The sequence below is a fragment of the Herpailurus yagouaroundi genome, unplaced genomic scaffold (assembly GCF_014898765.1).
Source record: "Herpailurus yagouaroundi ecotype Mexico unplaced genomic scaffold, PumYag 160, whole genome shotgun sequence".
Taxonomy (NCBI): Eukaryota; Metazoa; Chordata; class Mammalia; order Carnivora; family Felidae; genus Herpailurus; species Herpailurus yagouaroundi.
In genome coordinates, this window is record NW_024412401.1 from 22,477,618 (window position 1) to 22,494,651 (window position 17,034).

General features: G+C 46.4%; 1 protein-coding gene across 1 annotated transcript; it reads left to right on the forward strand.

The window, feature by feature from the left end:
* Positions 1 to 402: 402 nt before the first annotated feature.
* On the forward strand, positions 403 to 16,583 carry POLR1E (RNA polymerase I subunit E). Its single transcript, XM_040481711.1, has 12 exons — positions 403 to 594; positions 1,155 to 1,258; positions 2,473 to 2,549; positions 4,494 to 4,579; positions 7,063 to 7,121; positions 7,905 to 8,049; positions 10,117 to 10,224; positions 10,822 to 10,918; positions 12,852 to 12,985; positions 13,876 to 13,957; positions 14,632 to 14,763; positions 16,089 to 16,583. The coding sequence occupies exons 1-12, from the start codon at positions 519 to 521 to the stop codon at positions 16,246 to 16,248; spliced, it is 1,260 nt and encodes a 419-aa protein (XP_040337645.1). The 5' UTR covers positions 403 to 518; the 3' UTR covers positions 16,249 to 16,583.
* Positions 16,584 to 17,034: the final 451 nt, after the last annotated feature.

A 17,034-nucleotide genomic window follows, 5' to 3' on the forward strand; every position in this document is an offset into this window, starting at 1 on the left:
TGGCAACTAAATGCAACCTGTGTTTTCCGACAGGTTCTTTCTGCTGCAAAAACTATTGGGACGATTAGTGACCTCGTTTGTGGAATCTTGAAAGAAAGCAACTTGGATAACAGACGAGACGACCTGACTTCTTGCCCTTCAAAAATGCCCTTCTTTGGGTCCACGCTTACAGGAGCTTCTTTGGCCCTTCGGCTCTGGTGATTCTTAGTCCCACACAAGCCTCAACGCGCAGGCAGAGCGCTAGTTCAGCAAAGAGGACTCGTGCCTGTAGTGGGCAGAAGTCCCGCCTCTCCGGGGCGGGGCGAAGAGTGGGCGGGAACGGCGCCTCCGCATTCCCGGGAAGAGCGAGTAGGGGGCGGTGCCGGGGGGGAGGAGCCACGCCGGCTCCGCACGCGCGGGGCGGAGCGGGTGAGGCCGCGCCTCTTCCGTCCAGTTGCCCTGCTGTCGCATGTGGAGTGGCAAACACGGCCCGGGGGGTGTTCGTGTAAACGCCTAACCTTGGCGACCGGACTGGCGAGATGGCGGCGGAGGTGTTGTCGAGTGCGAGGTGGCTGTACTGTGGGGAGCCCGACGACAGCCACAGAGCAGTACTGGGTAAAGACTGCGGCGCCGGAGCGGAGTTCCCCGTAGCTCTCTTCCCTTCCGTCTGGGTGCCTCTACAGTCCCCCCGCCCCTGTCGGGCCCCTTTCCCCGCTGGACCGAGACCCCCTTTAGTCTCCTCCACTACTTGGGACTTGGCCTGGGCTCCTCTGCCATCCCACCATCTTTCTGTCACCACTTCCTCTGGATGAGGATATCCCAGCCACCTTCTTCTCCAAAGCTGTACCTGTCGTCTCCTCCCCGCTCACCTGCCCCATCTCCTCCTCTCTATTGGGCAGAAATTCCCCTTTCTCTCTAGCTCTGGCCCAGGTCTCCTCAGCTCTGTTCCCCTAGTTATTCCCTTCTACCACAGCCCTTCCCCAGCACTGCCCTCACTTCTCCATCTCTTCCCAATTGGACCAGGACCTCCTTCAGCCCCCCTTTAGGTCAGGACCTGGGTTTCCTTACCATCCCCGTTCCTTCAGTCGCTCCCTCCCAAGGACAGTCCAGGTCCTCCCCAGCATACACTGTGGGTCCTTCTACTTCCATCTCATTCTCGGGCTGCAATCTTACAGTCCAGTTCTCCAATGGGAAGCTGCAGAATCCAGGCAACATGCGCTTTACCTTGTACAAGAGCAATGACTCCACAAACCCCAGGAAGAGAGGTCAGCGGATCCTGGTAAGTGCTACAGTGGCCAATTGGCTCCACTCTGCAGGCCTCTGGAGGCCTAGAGGTGCTTGAGTGCGGGTGGATGTGGGACAAAGCAGGAGGAGAAAGGGGTGGTGGTGGATAGCAAATGGGTGTTTGAAGAACTCCTGTGAGTCCCAGCAGGTCAGGGGTGTGGGGACAGGCTCCATTCAGTTATGTACTTTTGGTGAAGTGATGGCCTTTCATTGATTTATTCATTTGACAAGCATTGGTTGAACACCCACATGGCCCTATGCTGTAAGCTGCAAGGGAAACAGCTAGGTAGGACCTGGCCCCACTCTGAGGGAGCTCATACTCTAGAGCACGGTTTTTCAACCTTGGCACCATTGACATTTGGATCCAGATAATTCTTTGTTGTTGGCCCATCCTGTGCATTGCAGGACATTCAACGGCTTCCCTGGTCTCTAACCACTAGATACCAGTAGCACCTTGTAGTTGTGACAGTCAGAATATCAAACATTCCCAGATATCCCCGGAAGAGGATTTCCCCTGGTTGAGAACCACTGATGTAGAGAGATGAGAACTGGTTTTGAGTTCAGTAACTTCTACAAGCAGACAAGCTCAGAGCCTGGCGGAGGGAGAGTGAGCTCAGTCAGAGAAGTCTGCTTGCCAGAAGGCCTTCCCCGGGAGAAAGTGCATTGGAGCTGAGCTCTGAAGGGTAGAGGAGGGTTTGACCGCTGAGGTTTACTATTCCAAGTGGAGAGGATGGCAAGGACAAACAGGGAAGCAGGAAAGCTTGACTGTGATTGAGGAATGAATCAGCTGTTTCCATAGTCCTGTGAATATATAAGGAATAGTCCTGGGAGAAATGGGCCAAGAAGCTCAGGAAGGGCTTGGACTTTGGGCCCAGAGGTTGCTGGCAGAACCATTTTGTAGCATGTCTCTAAGCGCTGGGACCCCAGGACCTCTCTCCCAAGTCCTGTGGTGCAATTCCCCTGAGAACTTTTCAGACAACATAGAAGCCAGCACTGTCTGGGGCTTCCCTTTCAACAGTCCTCTTGCCTTTCTCCTAGGGACACCCAGATTCACTTGGACGGTGGGACTAGATCATCTCCCAGAGGCTCTCTGCTTCTAATCCACTGGTTCTGGATTCTAAAGCTTTTACAAATGTGGGAAAGGGAGACAAGATGCTTAATACCTTTCAATATTGGTTGTAGTGATGTTTTTTTCCCTTTACATTTTAGACAGCTGAAACAGACAGACTTTCCTATGTGGGAAACAATTTTGGGACTGGAGCCCTCAAATGCAACACTCTGTGCAGGTAGGGATAGGGGAAGGGACAGTGGGAGGAGGAGGATAGTGGTGGTGAGCCTGGCAGTACTGTGTTTGCTCTTTATTTTAGGGACAGTGGGGGAAATCTGGAGAGGTTTACCATGTCCCTTGTTCCCAGATCCAGAGGTCCTCACAGCAGCATGTGGACATGCCTGAGAAGGGAAAACGAGTTACATTTGTTGGATTTCCTAACAAATCTCATTCATTTACAATTTTTTAGGGGTGCCTGGCTGGCTCAGTCAGTGGAATGTGTGACTCTTGATCTCGGGGTTGTGATTTTGAGCCCCACATTGAATATAGAGATTACTTTATTTAAAAAAAATTTTTTTTTAACGTTTTATTTATTTTTGAGACAGGGAGAGACAGAGCATGAACGGGGGAGGGGCAGAGAGAGAGGGAGACACAGAATCGGAAACAGGCTCCAGGCTCTGAGCCATCAGCCCAGAGCCCGACGCGGGGCTCGAACTCACGAACCGCGAGATCGTGACCTGAGCTGAAGTCGGACGCTTAACCGACTGAGCTACCCAGGTGCCCCTTTTCTTTTTTTTTTTTTTTTTTAGAGATTACTTTAAAATAAAATCTTAGGGGTGCTTGGGTGGCTCAGTTGGTTAAGTGTCCAACTCTTAATTTTGGCTCAGGTTCGGGCTTGAGGTTTGGGGGATCGAGCCTTACATCGGGCTCTGGGCTGACAGTGCAGAGCCTGCCTGGGATTCTCTCTCTCCCTCTCTCTGCCCCTCCCTAACCGCCCCCCCCCAACCCTGGCCAGACTAAATAAATAAACATTTTTAAAAAGTAAAATAAAATCTTAAAAATAATAATTAAAAAAATTGAGATATAATATAACATATTAGTTTTGGTATATAGCATAATGATTAGATATTTGTATATATTGCACAATGGTCACCACAGTAAGTATAGTCATCCATTACCACACATAGTTAGAATTTTTTTCTTATGATCAGAACTTTTAAGATTTATTCTCAACAACTTTTAAATGTACAATATAGTATTATTAGCTACCGTCACCATGCTGTACATTACATTCCCAGGGCTTATTTATTTTGTAACTGAAATTACGTTTTGACCACCTCATTAATTTGCAGTATCCTTTATAATTGTCTTGTTTCCAAAAGGCAGCCATCTCCACTTATTTGAAATATGTGATCAATAGGCCAAAGCTTGCCAGAAATTTTTCCTGGAACTAACTCCAAGAAAAGCATTTGGTAGTGTCAAAGACTGCAGGGTTTCTTTCCAGCTCTACTACTGATCAACTGACTTTGGACAGCTCTGTCCTTCACTGACCCCCGCTCTCTCCCCGGGTGCAATGAAGATTGTTCACCCGAACAGACTGTAACTGTCAGGCGCTGGCATAACACAGGCAGTGTTCCTCTGATAGTGTCCAACCGTGAAGCACAAAAAAGGCCTTTTCAAAGCCCCCATCAAACCACCCTGCTAGAGGTCAGATTAATGTGTATGTACTTAAAACCATTACCACCACATCATGCCCTTACAAAGATTCTCTAGTTCAGACTGGTCTTCTCCCCATAATTACCAAGGTTTTACTTGTCTTTGCCTCCATAAAATTTACATGTGCAGTAAATTCTAGTGTAATTCTAGATTTTTATATCTCCAAATAGTTTCCCACTATAGCAATGAGCACAAGTGTGATTGGCTACCAGAATCACCTGGTAGCATTTTTTTTTTTTTTCTTCCAGAACCACCTCTTGAATTCCCTCCTTCCTTCGCTCCTTTCCCTCTCATGCTAAGAATTGCTGCTCTTGGGGATCATGGTTACTCGGCAACAAGTGATGTGTTCCTCAAGTGCACTGGGGCAGAAAGACCCTTGAGTACTTTTAAGCAGGAAAAAGGAAGTTGTATAAACAATACCTTTTGAATAATCCATTACCATTGGTATTACTCCTTCTTTATTCAGGCACTTTGTGGGAGTCCTGAACAAGACCTCTGGCCAGATGGAGGTGTATGATGCTGAATTGTTCAACATGCAGCCACTGTTTTCAGGTAGGTCCCAGTCATGAAGGCTCACAAAAACACTGTATATTTTAGGTTTGCTGGACGAGTTAGTTGTCGATTTCTAAAACATATTTTGTATTTTTAAAAGGGTGCCTTTCTGCAAATATTTATTGATGACCTACTATGTTCCAGGCACAAGTTAGGGGCTGGGGATGTAGCAAAACAGACACAGATCCTGTCCCTTCAGTGTTTACAGATTTGAGATCAGAAAATAATTTTAGTTAAAGTCAGTTGAGCAATGATCAGAGCAGAATATTGGCGGGCATGTCCAATATTTTTTTTCATTCAAAGGCCTTTTTTAAAACTCTTAACTGTTCTGGTTGGAGTAGAGGTTTTAGGGTCTCTAGCAGGTGATGGGAGTTACTTATGGGTTGGACAGTAACTTTTCATTTTTATTTTTTTTTATTTTGAGAGAGAGAACAAGGGAGAGGTAGAGAGAGAATCCCAAGTGGGCTCCGTGACAAATTGTGATATCATGACCTGAGCTGAAATCAGGAGTCAGATGCTTAACCGACTGAGCCACCCAGGTGCCCCTCTATGCTTTCTAATTTAAGCAGAGATCCATTTTTACCCTAATCCAGAGGGAGAACTTGTACTGTTTCTCTGCTTTGGCATCTCAGAATGCTCCAGACTGGAGTGGGATCTTCCAGAAGGTTGGAGGGTCAGACTCAAGGGGTTCCTGTTCTCTAAATCTTAAATACTGCGAACCATGGTGAGGAGGGTAGAGATGAGGAAGGATTGCTAGGGTCTTGGTGGATCTGCCAGATACCTTCAGAGACAGTGGTTCCAACTTCATTCCCGAAGAGCAGTGGTGCCAGTGCTTTCGAGAATCTGAGGGACCTGGACTTACCTCCTGGAAACACACACAATATACAAGAATATGTATGAGATTTTGCATACAGTTGTAAAGGGCATTTGAGTCCTGAAACCCATTTGTGAATTTCAGGGATCCATAGTCTATAGGTTATAGTCTATAGGAATTCTTAGAATTCCTTGCTTTGTGGGCACTTAGGTGGCTCAGTAGGTTAAGTGTCCAACTTTGGCTCAGGTCATGATCTCACAGTTCATGAGATTGAGCCCTGTATCGGGCTCTGTGCTGACAGTGCAGATCCTGCTTGAGATTCTCTCTTTCTCTCTCTCAAAAATTAACAAACAAACTTAAAAAAAAAAAAAAAAGAATTCCTTGCTTTGCAAACATATGTAACTGCATTTAGATTATCCTGCAAATGCTCTACCAACTTCCCAAGAGGCAAAGGAAATTGTTCATTAATTTGCTGATCAAACAAATTTTTGTTTTTACATGTAAAAAAATGTGTAAATAATGGTTTATTTGGGACAGTGTATATATATATACATATATATATATATATACATACACATAATATATATTATATATAAAAATATATACACATACACATAATATATATTATATATATAAATATATACACATACACACACACATATGTATGTGTATACACATACATGCACACACGTGCAACATTTATTAAGTGCCTATGTGCTAGGCACTGTTCTAAGCACTTTCAGTGCACTACATCATTTACTTCACATAACCCTCTGGTTGTTTTATCAATGACAAAACTGGCACAGAAGTGAACCAACTTGGCAGGGACACAATGCTGCTTTCTATGTCTATGTAAAGTACCATATCATGTCGTGTATGTATATATGACCTGGGATTGAGACTCGGGCAAGGTCACTCTAGAGCTTATGCTCCTGTGTCCACTAGATTATACTGCCCCTTATATATAAATACTTTATGGGAGATTTGAGAGCTTTATGTAAGTAATACATACCTCACATTTATGCTTACCTACTTTTAGGTCTTTTATAAGGAGGGCAAAACTATTTACTGGAAAGAACTAAGGACTTAGTTTCTTTTTAAAAAATTTTTTTTTTCAACGTTTATTTATTTTTTGGGGGACAGAGAGAGACAGAGCATGAACAGGGGAGGGGCAGAGAGAGAGGGAGACGCAGAATCGGAAACAGGCTCCAGGCTCTGAGCCATCCGCCCAGAGCCCGACGCGGGGCTCGAACTCACGGACCGCGAGATCGTGACCTGGCTGAAGTCGGACGCTTAACCGACTGCGCCACCCAGGCGCCCCCCAAGGACTTAGTTTCTAATCCCATCTTGGCCACTGCCTGGTCAACAGACTTGGGGCAAATTATTTCATCTGGAGGCTTCAGTTTTCCTTATTTGTAAAATGAACGTTGGACCAGATGACCCCCTCATTTGACTTCTTAATTTATTCTCCAAATCCTCTGACTGTACTAAAGCCACAGACTAATTGTTTTCAGGATCCATTATATTATACTCTGGGAAATCCTGAAGTAAAGAAATCTGTTTTTCTGAGATTGGCTGTTAAAATAAATATTAAACACTATTATAATCTGTGGGCCTTACAGCTCACTTTTTTTTCCTCTCTGTTTTTGTTTGTTTTGTGTTTTGATAGATGAATCAGTCGAGAGTGACTCGACACGAGAGAATGAGGCCAGAACTTTTAGAGAAAAGGTAAGTGTGACAGAACTGAGATGTGGGACCCGAAATGCGTTCCTTCTAGGCCTTGCGTTTTCCCATCAGTATAATGAGCTGGCCGAACATAGGGCTGCTCCCAGCTCATTCAGTCTGTGGTTCTCTGGCCAGGCCACCTGCAGAGGCCTCCATGGCCTCACAGAGCCATCCTTCCATGTGGGACAGCTATACGCTGCTCTGTGCCAGTGTGTGGAACTGGTTCTCTGGGCTGATATAGGTGTAGCATAATACTTGGTTTTGGATTTAATCCAAGTTTCAGAAAATACTGGTTGTAGCCTGGAAACTTTCTCATTAAAACAAAAGTAAACTTCAAGATTTTCAAGGTAGGCGGTTTCTGCAAAGCTCATCTCACCCCAGGATGGCAATTGATTGAATCTTCAGTACTGCCTGGAGCAGTGTTGAGAGCGGGTATGAGGCTGTCTTCAGGCTCAGAGGGAAAGAATGAGTGATTAGCAACATCTGCTATGGGTACAGGGCTGGAAAACAGTAAGCTGTATGCCACAGATTTACCAATCCTAATTCTGGTCTTTTTACTTTACAAATGGAGACACTGTTGATTTGTAAATACCCCCTGACAGTTTATAAAGCAAGTACTTCAGATCTGTTAATACAAGAATCCTGGGAGATAGATACATATGGTTCAGCCCAATTTGCAAGTGAGGTAATAATCATGGCTCAGAAAGGCCGAGGGTTTCCCCATAGTCACACAGGAATAGTAGTGCCCAACCTGTCCCTAGACAGACCACATTTGTCCCTGCACAGATGGATTCTTGCATTGAAGCCTTTGGAACCACCAAACAGAAGCGGGCTTTGAATTCCAGAAGAATGAACAGAGTTGGCAATGAATCTCTGAATTGTGCAGTAGCTAAAGCCGCAGAGAATATTATTGATGCAAAGGGTGTGACTGGTAAGCAGCTGGGACCTGGGTAAGAGTCTGCTCATAGAGACCACTTTCTCTTCTCTTGAGATCTTTTACCTGCCCCACAGATGGAAATAATGGGCATTCGGGCTGGATTCCTTCCTCTCACTGAGTGCTTTCCTGGGAACAGACTCTGGAAGTAGTAAGAAACATCTGCCCTTGGGGAGCTCCCAGCCAAGTAGAGGAGACAGGCATGGGAATGGATGTGTGTCTGCGTGTCCTTGGTGCCAGGGTTCCAGCTGGCAGGGTGCTCTGGGCACAGGGAGGTTTTGGGGAAAAAGACCAAGGTGATGCTGGTGCTGATTAACCCTCTGGAGACAGGGCTTCACTTTGGTGCCAGTGGACCTTTTTCTGTTCCTAAATTCGTCAGCAGCTTGAGTATTTAATTGTATTATTTTAAAACGTATTTATTGCTCAAATGCATTATAAGAACGTAAGAGGTTTACATAAGAGCGGTTTTTCTATTAGAGTGGGATTTTAGTAATTTTGAGAAAATCTTTCCAAACCCTCTGATCATATAAATATTTTCCTATGTTTTCTTGCAGTACTTTCATAATTTTACTTTTTACACTTAAAGCTTAAGACTTATTTTGGCATATGGTAGAGACCTAATTTTATATTTTCTAAATGATTAACCAGCTGTCCCCAACTCCATCCTTTTCTTGTAGAAGATGATTTAGAAAGTCCTCCTTCTCACTTTAGCACATTCTGTCTGTGTTCTGTTCCATTGTCCATTCTGTTCCCGTGGCAGCATGAGGCTGTTTTGATTTCAGTAGCCTCATCATCCGGTTTATTTTCTGATAGGGCAAGTTCCTCCTACTCCTTCCTTTTATTTTTTGCAAACATTAGAGTAACATGCTTTTTCCCCAGGTGATCTTAATTATTTTGTCAAATTCCCTCAAAACGCAATTGAGATTAATATGGAGAGAATCATCATCTTTATAATATTATGTTTTCTTATCCAGGAACATAAAAATATGTCTCTCCATTTATTTGAAAGCATTAGTAAATTTAAAAAAATATTTTTTTAATGTTTATTTTTGAGAGAGAGAAAAAGAGGCAGAGAGAAAGAGACACAAAATCTGAAGCATGCTCCAGGCTTTGAGCTGTCAGCACAGAGCCTGACGCAGGGCTCGAAACTCACGGACCGTGACATCATGAGCTGAGCCGAAGTCGGACGCTTAACCGACTGAGCACTCAGGTGCCCCACATGAGGACATTTTTTAATGTTTTTGTTGCATTTACATGAGTAAATTTTTTAATGTTTTTGTTGAGTTTACTGTCAGCTATCAAAGGACGTCTAAAAAGAAAAATAATTCACCCGTTTCTCATCATTTTTCCAGACCAACTATTATAATTTTCCCGTATTCCTATCTGTCCACGTCTATATGCATACTTAATTCTTTTTTTTTTTTTTAATTTTTTTTTTTTTCAGCGTTTATTTATTTTTGGGACAGAGAGAGAGCATGAACGGGGGAGGGGCAGAGAGAGAGGGAGACACAGAATCGGAAGCAGGCTCCAGGCTCTGAGCCATCAGCCCAGAGCCTAACGCGGGGCTCGAACTCACAGACCGCGAGATCGTGACCTGGCTGAAGTCGGACGCTTAACCGACTGCGCCACCCAGGCGCCCCTGCATACTTAATTCTTAATGGTTATCCTTGTAGGCTAGTTCACAGTTTTATATTCTGGTTTTTTGTTTTTACTCACAATATGTGGGGAAGTTTTCTGGAGCCATTAAAGACTCTTTTGAATATCCCTCACTTTTAGCTTCTCTTCTATTGTAAATACTTATCGGTACACCTGCCTTTCCCAACTATATTACAAGTCGCTTGAGGGGGACCACACCGTGTGCACCTTATCCAGTGCCTGGTTAGGTTTGTGTCATGATAGCTGGAGCTGTCAGCCTGATGGGGAGGTCAGGCCACATTGGCAGAAGCATTCCAATGAGGAGTTTCCGGACCAGTTACGATCTTGAGGACATTAAGTTATATAGTGTATTGGGGAACCTGCAGCCAAATGGATGATACCGACACCATCTCTTCCTTTATTAAAAAGCTCTGGTCAGTGATGCCATCCGTGATGAACTGCAAGATGACTCCCTGTACCTTCCTCCCTGCCATGCTGATGCAGCCAAGCCTGAAGACGTGTATAAATTTGAAGACCGTATCCTTGTTGCAGTAGAAACGCTGCTTTATTTCCCAGGTTGGGACGTGTATACATGAGTGGGCAAACAGGCTCTCTGGTATGTTGGTGGTCCCGTGATGCTCACGGAAGCTACATCCAGACCTTTGCGCTCGCTCCAGCGCTGTCGCTGGGTAGTCAGCTAGGCTTCCTCACTAGCTGTGGGACTGGCCCTCCGCCCCTGAGATTCAAACCCATTCCTCAGCAAAGTGCTGAGGTCATTCTCTGTCAGTAGTCAGGATAAGACTTCTAAGTCAACTAGTGCCTTAAGTCTAAGACAGACTGATTTGTAAAAGGTAGGGCTGGAGCATAGAATTTCCCTACTTGTGCGTCTAGTCAGAGGGAAAATGCCTGCGGTAGCTTTGTGATAAGCCGGGTAGGCAGAAAAGCCCAGGCAGGGAATGGGCTCTGGGCTGGGAGTCTGAAGGACCGAGACCCTGCGCTCAGCCCCAGTGTATTATGTGATCTTCCCCCATCTGGGCCTCAGCTGTCCCATCTCTAAAACGAGGCCCCTCTGAGATGAGCTAGCCAGTTGGATGTTGCCATTTTGGTCAGATTGTGTTCTTGACCTGTGACTAGTTCTCTCCCCTGCTGAGTATGAAGCTCTTCAAAGCCCATCTGAAGCTTTCAGGAATGTCTCATCAGAGGAAATCCTGAAGATGATCGAAGAGAACAGGTACCCCTCAACCCCCTGGGTGGATGGAGTGTCTGGGGCAGTGATGTCAGAACATGACAGTAGTCAGGTGAAGTGGATTTTTAGGGATGTCGGTCAGTGAGGGTGTATGTCTTTTCAGCATTTCAACGTGAATGAGCCAGTGTTTTCTTGAAAATGTTTGGGCCTTCAGGCTTCTTGTCCCAAGGCTGTGGGTGGCATTCAAGGGAGAGAGAGGTGGCCTCTGAGTACCTGGAGCCTGTGGCTGGGCAGAGGGTGGTGGGGCCTTGTGGTCTGGGGCTTGGAACTAGAGCTGGCCCATGTCCCCAGTGTTATGCTGATAGTGATTGTCACCAGTGGGGTGGGGCCCGCGTGCGAGCCTGCGAGTAGGTGCCAGTGGAAGTGATGGTGTGCTGAGTGAGCATTTTAACTTAAAGTTAAATTTATGTATTTAAATACTGTATATTTTAAAGGGTGCCTGGATGGCTCAGTCGGTTAAGCGGCCAACACTTAATCTCGGCTCAAGTCATGATCTCACAGTTCATGAGTTCGAGCCCCAAATCAGGAGTACAGAGCCTGCTGGGGATGCTGTCTCTCTCTTTGCCCCTCCCCAACTCATGCCACATATGCTCGCCCGCTCTCTCTCTCTCTCTCTCTCAAAATAAGTAAACTTAAAAAAAATAAATAAGTACTGTATATTTTAAATAATTCAGATTATCTCTCCACCCTCCTTGGGCCTTTAAAAGCAGCTTTTTTTTTTTTTTTTTTTTTGATGATAGTGGAATTTTTTTGCTCTTGAGTTTTTCCTTTTAATAATTTTATCTTGAGAAAATAAAAAACTACAAACCCCAGGTTGGTTCCCCGATTTTTTTAAGGGGAGAGAAGGGCAGAGAGAGAGAATGAGACTCCCAAGCAGGCTCTACACTTTCAGTGCAGAGCCTGATACAGGGCTTGAACTCATGAGCCATGAGATATGACCTGAGCTGAAATCAAGAGTCAGAGGCTTAAACGATTGAGCCACCCAGTGCCCCAAGTTCCTTGAGTTTTGAAAGTGCTTTTTTTCTTTTTTTCCCCTCCAAAGATTCATTTCCAGAAAAGTTTATTACTGGTTCTTGGTTGTCTTAATGTAGTTGTGGTTCAGCAGCAGGTGCAGGAATGAGCTCTGGGCTGAGTTTGAAGAAATAAGTCCCTGAGCTCTGCCCAAGGTACGGTGTGATCTGTGTGATCTTCCCTCCACTGAGCCTCAGTTTTCCTATCTGTAAAACGAGGCCACTTTCTTAAAGAGCTTCGTTATCTCTCTGAGTCCAGGATCCTCGTAGTGGTAGAATAGTACATAAAAATAATAGCTAACATAGATGGAGCTCTTACATGTGCCAAGTACTGTTCTAGACACTTTACTTGCATTATCTCATTTAATGCACAGAAAGCCCCTACTCTGAAGCTACTATCATTGCCTTAAATTTTTGGGTGGAGATGATGTACAGAGATGTATAGAAGATGTACAGAAACTTGCCCAGGCCACTGAATGGCAGAGAGGGGGTTCAAAACCAGGCATTTTAACTCAAGAGCCTGTGCTCCAGACCACTACATCAGGATGGGGCAGACCACGGCCTGTGTGCCAAGTCTGGCCTGCTGTCTGTGAATAAAGTTTTATTGGAACACAGCCATGGTCATTCATTTATGTATTATTAATGCCTGCTTTTGCAGTGGCAGCTTTGAGTAGATGGAACAGAGACCATATGGCCCACAAACCACAAATATTTACTGTCTAGTCCTTTACTGCCTTGGCACTAAACCATGCTCACTGTGTTATAAGGAGCGTTGATAGGACGGCCCTTCCTCGACTGTTGAGTGTGTATCAGCTGTGAAGGATGCCTGCTGTTTTCATTGACAGCATGAATGGCTCCTGACAGAGCCGGTCTCATGCATCCCTCCATTGTCTCTTCCCCCGTTTTAGCCACTGCTCCTTTGTCATAGAAGCGTTGAAGTCTTTGCCATCTGATGAGGAGAGCCGAGACCGCCAGGCCCGATGCATATGGTTTCTGGACACGCTCATCAAATTTCGAGCACAAAAAGTGATTAAGCGGAAAAGTAAGTCCATGATAGACATTTTATTCTAGTTATTTCTAGCCTGTTACTTGTCTATTAGACTAGCTGTAATGAGAGAAGAAAATGGATATGATTGTCTTGATCTTTATTTGTGACTGTGTAAAAGTGAGGTTCCTGTAGTCATGCCGGCAGACTGAAAGGACCGGCCCAGCTCTCTCCTCTTCTGAAAATGGGGATAGGCTGGGTTGTACCTTTGTTCAGAGCTGGCATCCACTACTTCTCGTCTGCGTGGGGCAAAGTATAGTATCCAGTCAAATCATGAAAATTTTAAGGGACTGTTGGGCAAACGTGAGCTCTCTGGGGAGAAAAACTGGCTTTGTTCATATGATGGCTTATGGCAGGTTTATGTGTGTCCGCGTATTTCTGACTGACAAGGAAGAGAGTCCATTCCCGCTGGTAACACGTGTCACAAGTCTAGGGCCATGCTGGATGCCCCACATCCACCCAGCGCTGGAAACCCACCTGTGGTTTTAGGCACAAGGTGATGCCGTCTTGTTACTGTGATTGAGCTCCCAAGAATCTGTAACAGTTTTCAGGATTTGCCTGCTTCTTATTTTCACATTTCAGTCTCTCCTCCTTTCCCTCTCCTTGGGCTTTCTCCACTATCTATTTTGCTTTGTAACATCTTATGAATTCTAGATCTTTAGGCCTCATTGGAGTCTGGTTTTCCTCCCTGTCTCTGCCCCATCACAAACGTCTCTCGGGCGTGTGCAGTTTTCATTGGGAAGTGGCTCTTCTGTTTCATGGGCCCTGCTTCTCTTACCACATGGCTCCATTCATTGTAGTGGCCCAACTGCTGGTCAGCATCTCCTCATGGAGATGCTGTGGTGTGAGGTTTTGGAAACATGCTCAAACTCAGCTTTGTGTTGTAGGTGCCCTGGGACCTGGGGTCCCCCACATCATCAGCACCAAGCTGCTGAAGCACTTCACCTGCTTGACCTACAACAACGGCAGGTCAGGGGGATTGGCTTCTGGGGCTCCTGCCTCTAAAGGAGAAAGCGGGCTGGGGAGGGCAGTGGGAGTGGGGACGAGCGCATGGGTTGGATCCCATGTCCACGGACACTGCTGAGGAGAGCACTCACTGCCCTTTGCAAGGGTCTTCCTCAAATCAGTTGAGGAAATGCTATGGATTACATGCTCTGTCCCCCTTGGAGAAGTTCACGTTAGAGGCTCTGGGAAGTCCTGCAGCTGGAGACTTCTTTCACTTCATACACTTCTCCAGGGAACCTTTCCTAATATCTCATAGAACCAATGTTCTATGGAAAGGCAGTGTTGCAGAAAAGGGCAGGCCAGTGCCCTTTGCATTTGGGATGACTGTTTTCCCAGCCTCCCTGCTGAGCAGTGGGGACACGCTCTGAGGGTCTGTGTCCTTGAGAAGCCCTAACTGTGCCTGGGGAAAGTGTAGCTGTGGCCCACTCGGAGGGAACACTGGGATTGGCTCATCGCCCCACTGTGCATGAAGGCATGGGTACCTTGCCCGGACAAGGAATGTTGCTCAGATTTCTTCTCCCCAAGGTGGGAGGACAATGAGTGTGCATGAGAACAGGCTTGGATGTTTTTATTCCGCTTCTGGAATAATCATCTTAGAGTTTACTGCTGTCTCTCCTTCACTGCCACTGATTTTGTAGCCTACGGAACTTAATTTCGGATTCGATGAAGGCGAAGGTCACCGCGTATGTAATCATACTGGCTTTGCACATAAGCGACTTCCAGATTGACCTGACACTGTTACAGAGGGACTTGAAGCTCAGCGAGAGAAGGTGAGCGCAACAGAGTAATAAGCTCCCTGTAGGGTGCTTAGTATTTCTAGTACTACTGGAAAGCAGGAAGCACCATCAAGGGACCTGGGGACATTTGATACGGGCCAGAGGACAGTTGTCAGCGAATGAGTGATTAAATGGATGCACAACCAAGACATTACCAAGTGCCTTGTCTATTCTACGTACAGTATTAAATCTGTCACGATCTCAGTGATTTTCCTAAAAACCAATGGGAGAACCTTCCGTTCAAAGAAGTCAGTGACTCCCAGCGTCACACGACCAAGAGGGGGGGAATAGTTAGGCTTCGAGCCTGAGCCTTCCCATAGCATTCTGTCCCTGGATAACCCAGCAGTCTCTGAATTGCTGTCACTGGGGAGAGGGGGTCTGTATGGTCCTGAGGGGTGGAGCCCAGGGGTGGGAGTTGTAAGAGAACCCAATTTCAGCCTAGCAAAAAGAATGTCCTCAGAGTCGGACTGAAGGGGCTGCCAGGCATGGTGGGGCCACTGTTTGTCAGGGATATCACACTGGGGCTTCTATGACCCCACAGCCTTGCTGAGGAGCAGGGACAGGCTCGGAGGGTCCTGGGAGAGTTGGCAGAGTTGTGGTCTTGGGCCTTTTCCAGCCTTGCTAGGAAGGATTCGGACAAAGCAGGCAGAACTTTCCAGGATCCTGAACTGTGGGATATGCTGGCCTTTGGGTGATTTAAGAGCGTCTGGTATCCAAGGCCCCCGATGGTGTTCCAAGAGAGCCAGCGAGAATACCCTTGTCTGGGCTCTTCTAGCAGTCCCTGGAGGGATTATCCTGAGGGCCGTCCACAAAAGGCATTCTAATAGGCATTGAGGTGGAAAATAAAAGAGAAACAAGATGCTCGGAGCCTGTAAAGTTCTAGCAAAATTGTAGCAAGTGCTCAATCCTGGTTATCAGAAGTAAACAAAGTTATTAATTGTGTCTAGATAACCTGGTTTTCCATCACCTATATGGATACTTGCTAATAGCAACACATTAAAATGAAATTGTCTTGGGGCGCCTGGCTGGCTCAGTGGAGTGTGCAGCTCTTGATCACGGAGTTGTAAGTTTGAGCCCCACGTTGGGTGTAGGGGTTACTTAAAAATAAAAATCTTTTACAAATAAATAAGATACATTACATTACATTACCTTGTCTTTTTGATGGCTCTGGAGCAGATCTTGTCTGCTTCTCTGCTCTGCTCCTGGTGGCCGTTGGGGATTCTGTCTTCACGGGCCGGAGTGTGAATGCTGCTCCCCCTGCCAAGGGCAGACCTGCTGAGGACACTCCCTCCCTTTTGTTCTGTGTGTTTGCTCCTTAGGATGATGGAGATAGCGAGGGCCATGAGGCTGAAGATCTCTAAGAGAAGGGTGTCTCTGGCAGCTGGCGGGGAGGAGGATCACAAACTGGGCACTCTGTCCATCCCGCTGCCTCCAGCCCAGACCTCGGACCGCCAGTCAAAGCGGAGGAGGATCACCTAGAGGGTGCTTTCCAGATGGAGCATTTTGGCCACACGGAGCCACTACTTGTGTTCATTTCTATTTTTATTTTTAAAATGAGAAGGAAAAAGAAGCCTTGCTTTGGCGTGGGTACGAAGCCAGAAGCAGCATCTCAAGTCGTGCTTGTGTTTGGTGGAAACATAAAGTGATCACCATGTTGGACTTCACCTCTCCCCTCTGGTGTCGCTGTGATTATAAATGGCAGGCGGTTCCTGTGGGAGGGTGGGGCCTGGGGAAGTCCGAGCCAACAGATCTCGCAGGCTGAACCCTAGGCCAGATCTAATGGATCAGTGTTAATAAAGAGGGCTGTGAAGAGAGCTGTGATGCCTAGTCTGGAAGGGCCACGCAGCCCAGCTGGGCTGGAAGAGGAGGCCTCCGGCTTTCCCAGTAGCTGTGGGTCACCTGTGTCGTGGGGTTGCCGAAGGGGGCCAGTTTAGTTTGAGGCTGCCGGTCAGAGGAAGAGACCGGCAGAGGAGCCGGTCAGAGGATGAGATTGACAATGCCGGTTACTCTGCCTGGCTCGGGCCCACAGAGGGCAGGGGTCAGCTCTGAAAGCACGTTTTTGAGAGAGATGAATCAAAGTGAAGTACGGAAAACAAATGGTTCTAGACCTCTTTAAAAAGAGGATTTGATGCATGGATAGAATGCTATAAAATTGTGAAAGGGCTGCACAGGTGGGAATCGGGAGATTGCCCCTGGCTCTGTGAGTTCAAGAACACAAGGCTGGGGGGCACCTGAGTGGCTCAGTCGGCCATCTGACTCTTGATC

What these genes read in the sequence shown, in the direction of transcription:
- POLR1E (XM_040481711.1), top strand. Translation starts at nt 519, where the DNA reads ATGGCGGCGGAGGTGTTGTCGAGTGCGAGGTGGCTGTACTGTGGGGAG. An exon ending in TGATGCAAAGGGTGTGACTG is followed by an intron (nt 8,050 to 10,116) that starts GTAAGCAGCTGG and finishes TTTATTAAAAAG; the next exon opens with CTCTGGTCAGTGATGCCATC. An exon ending in CGTGTATAAATTTGAAGACC is followed by an intron (nt 10,225 to 10,821) that starts GTATCCTTGTTG and finishes ACCTGTGACTAG; the next exon opens with TTCTCTCCCCTGCTGAGTAT.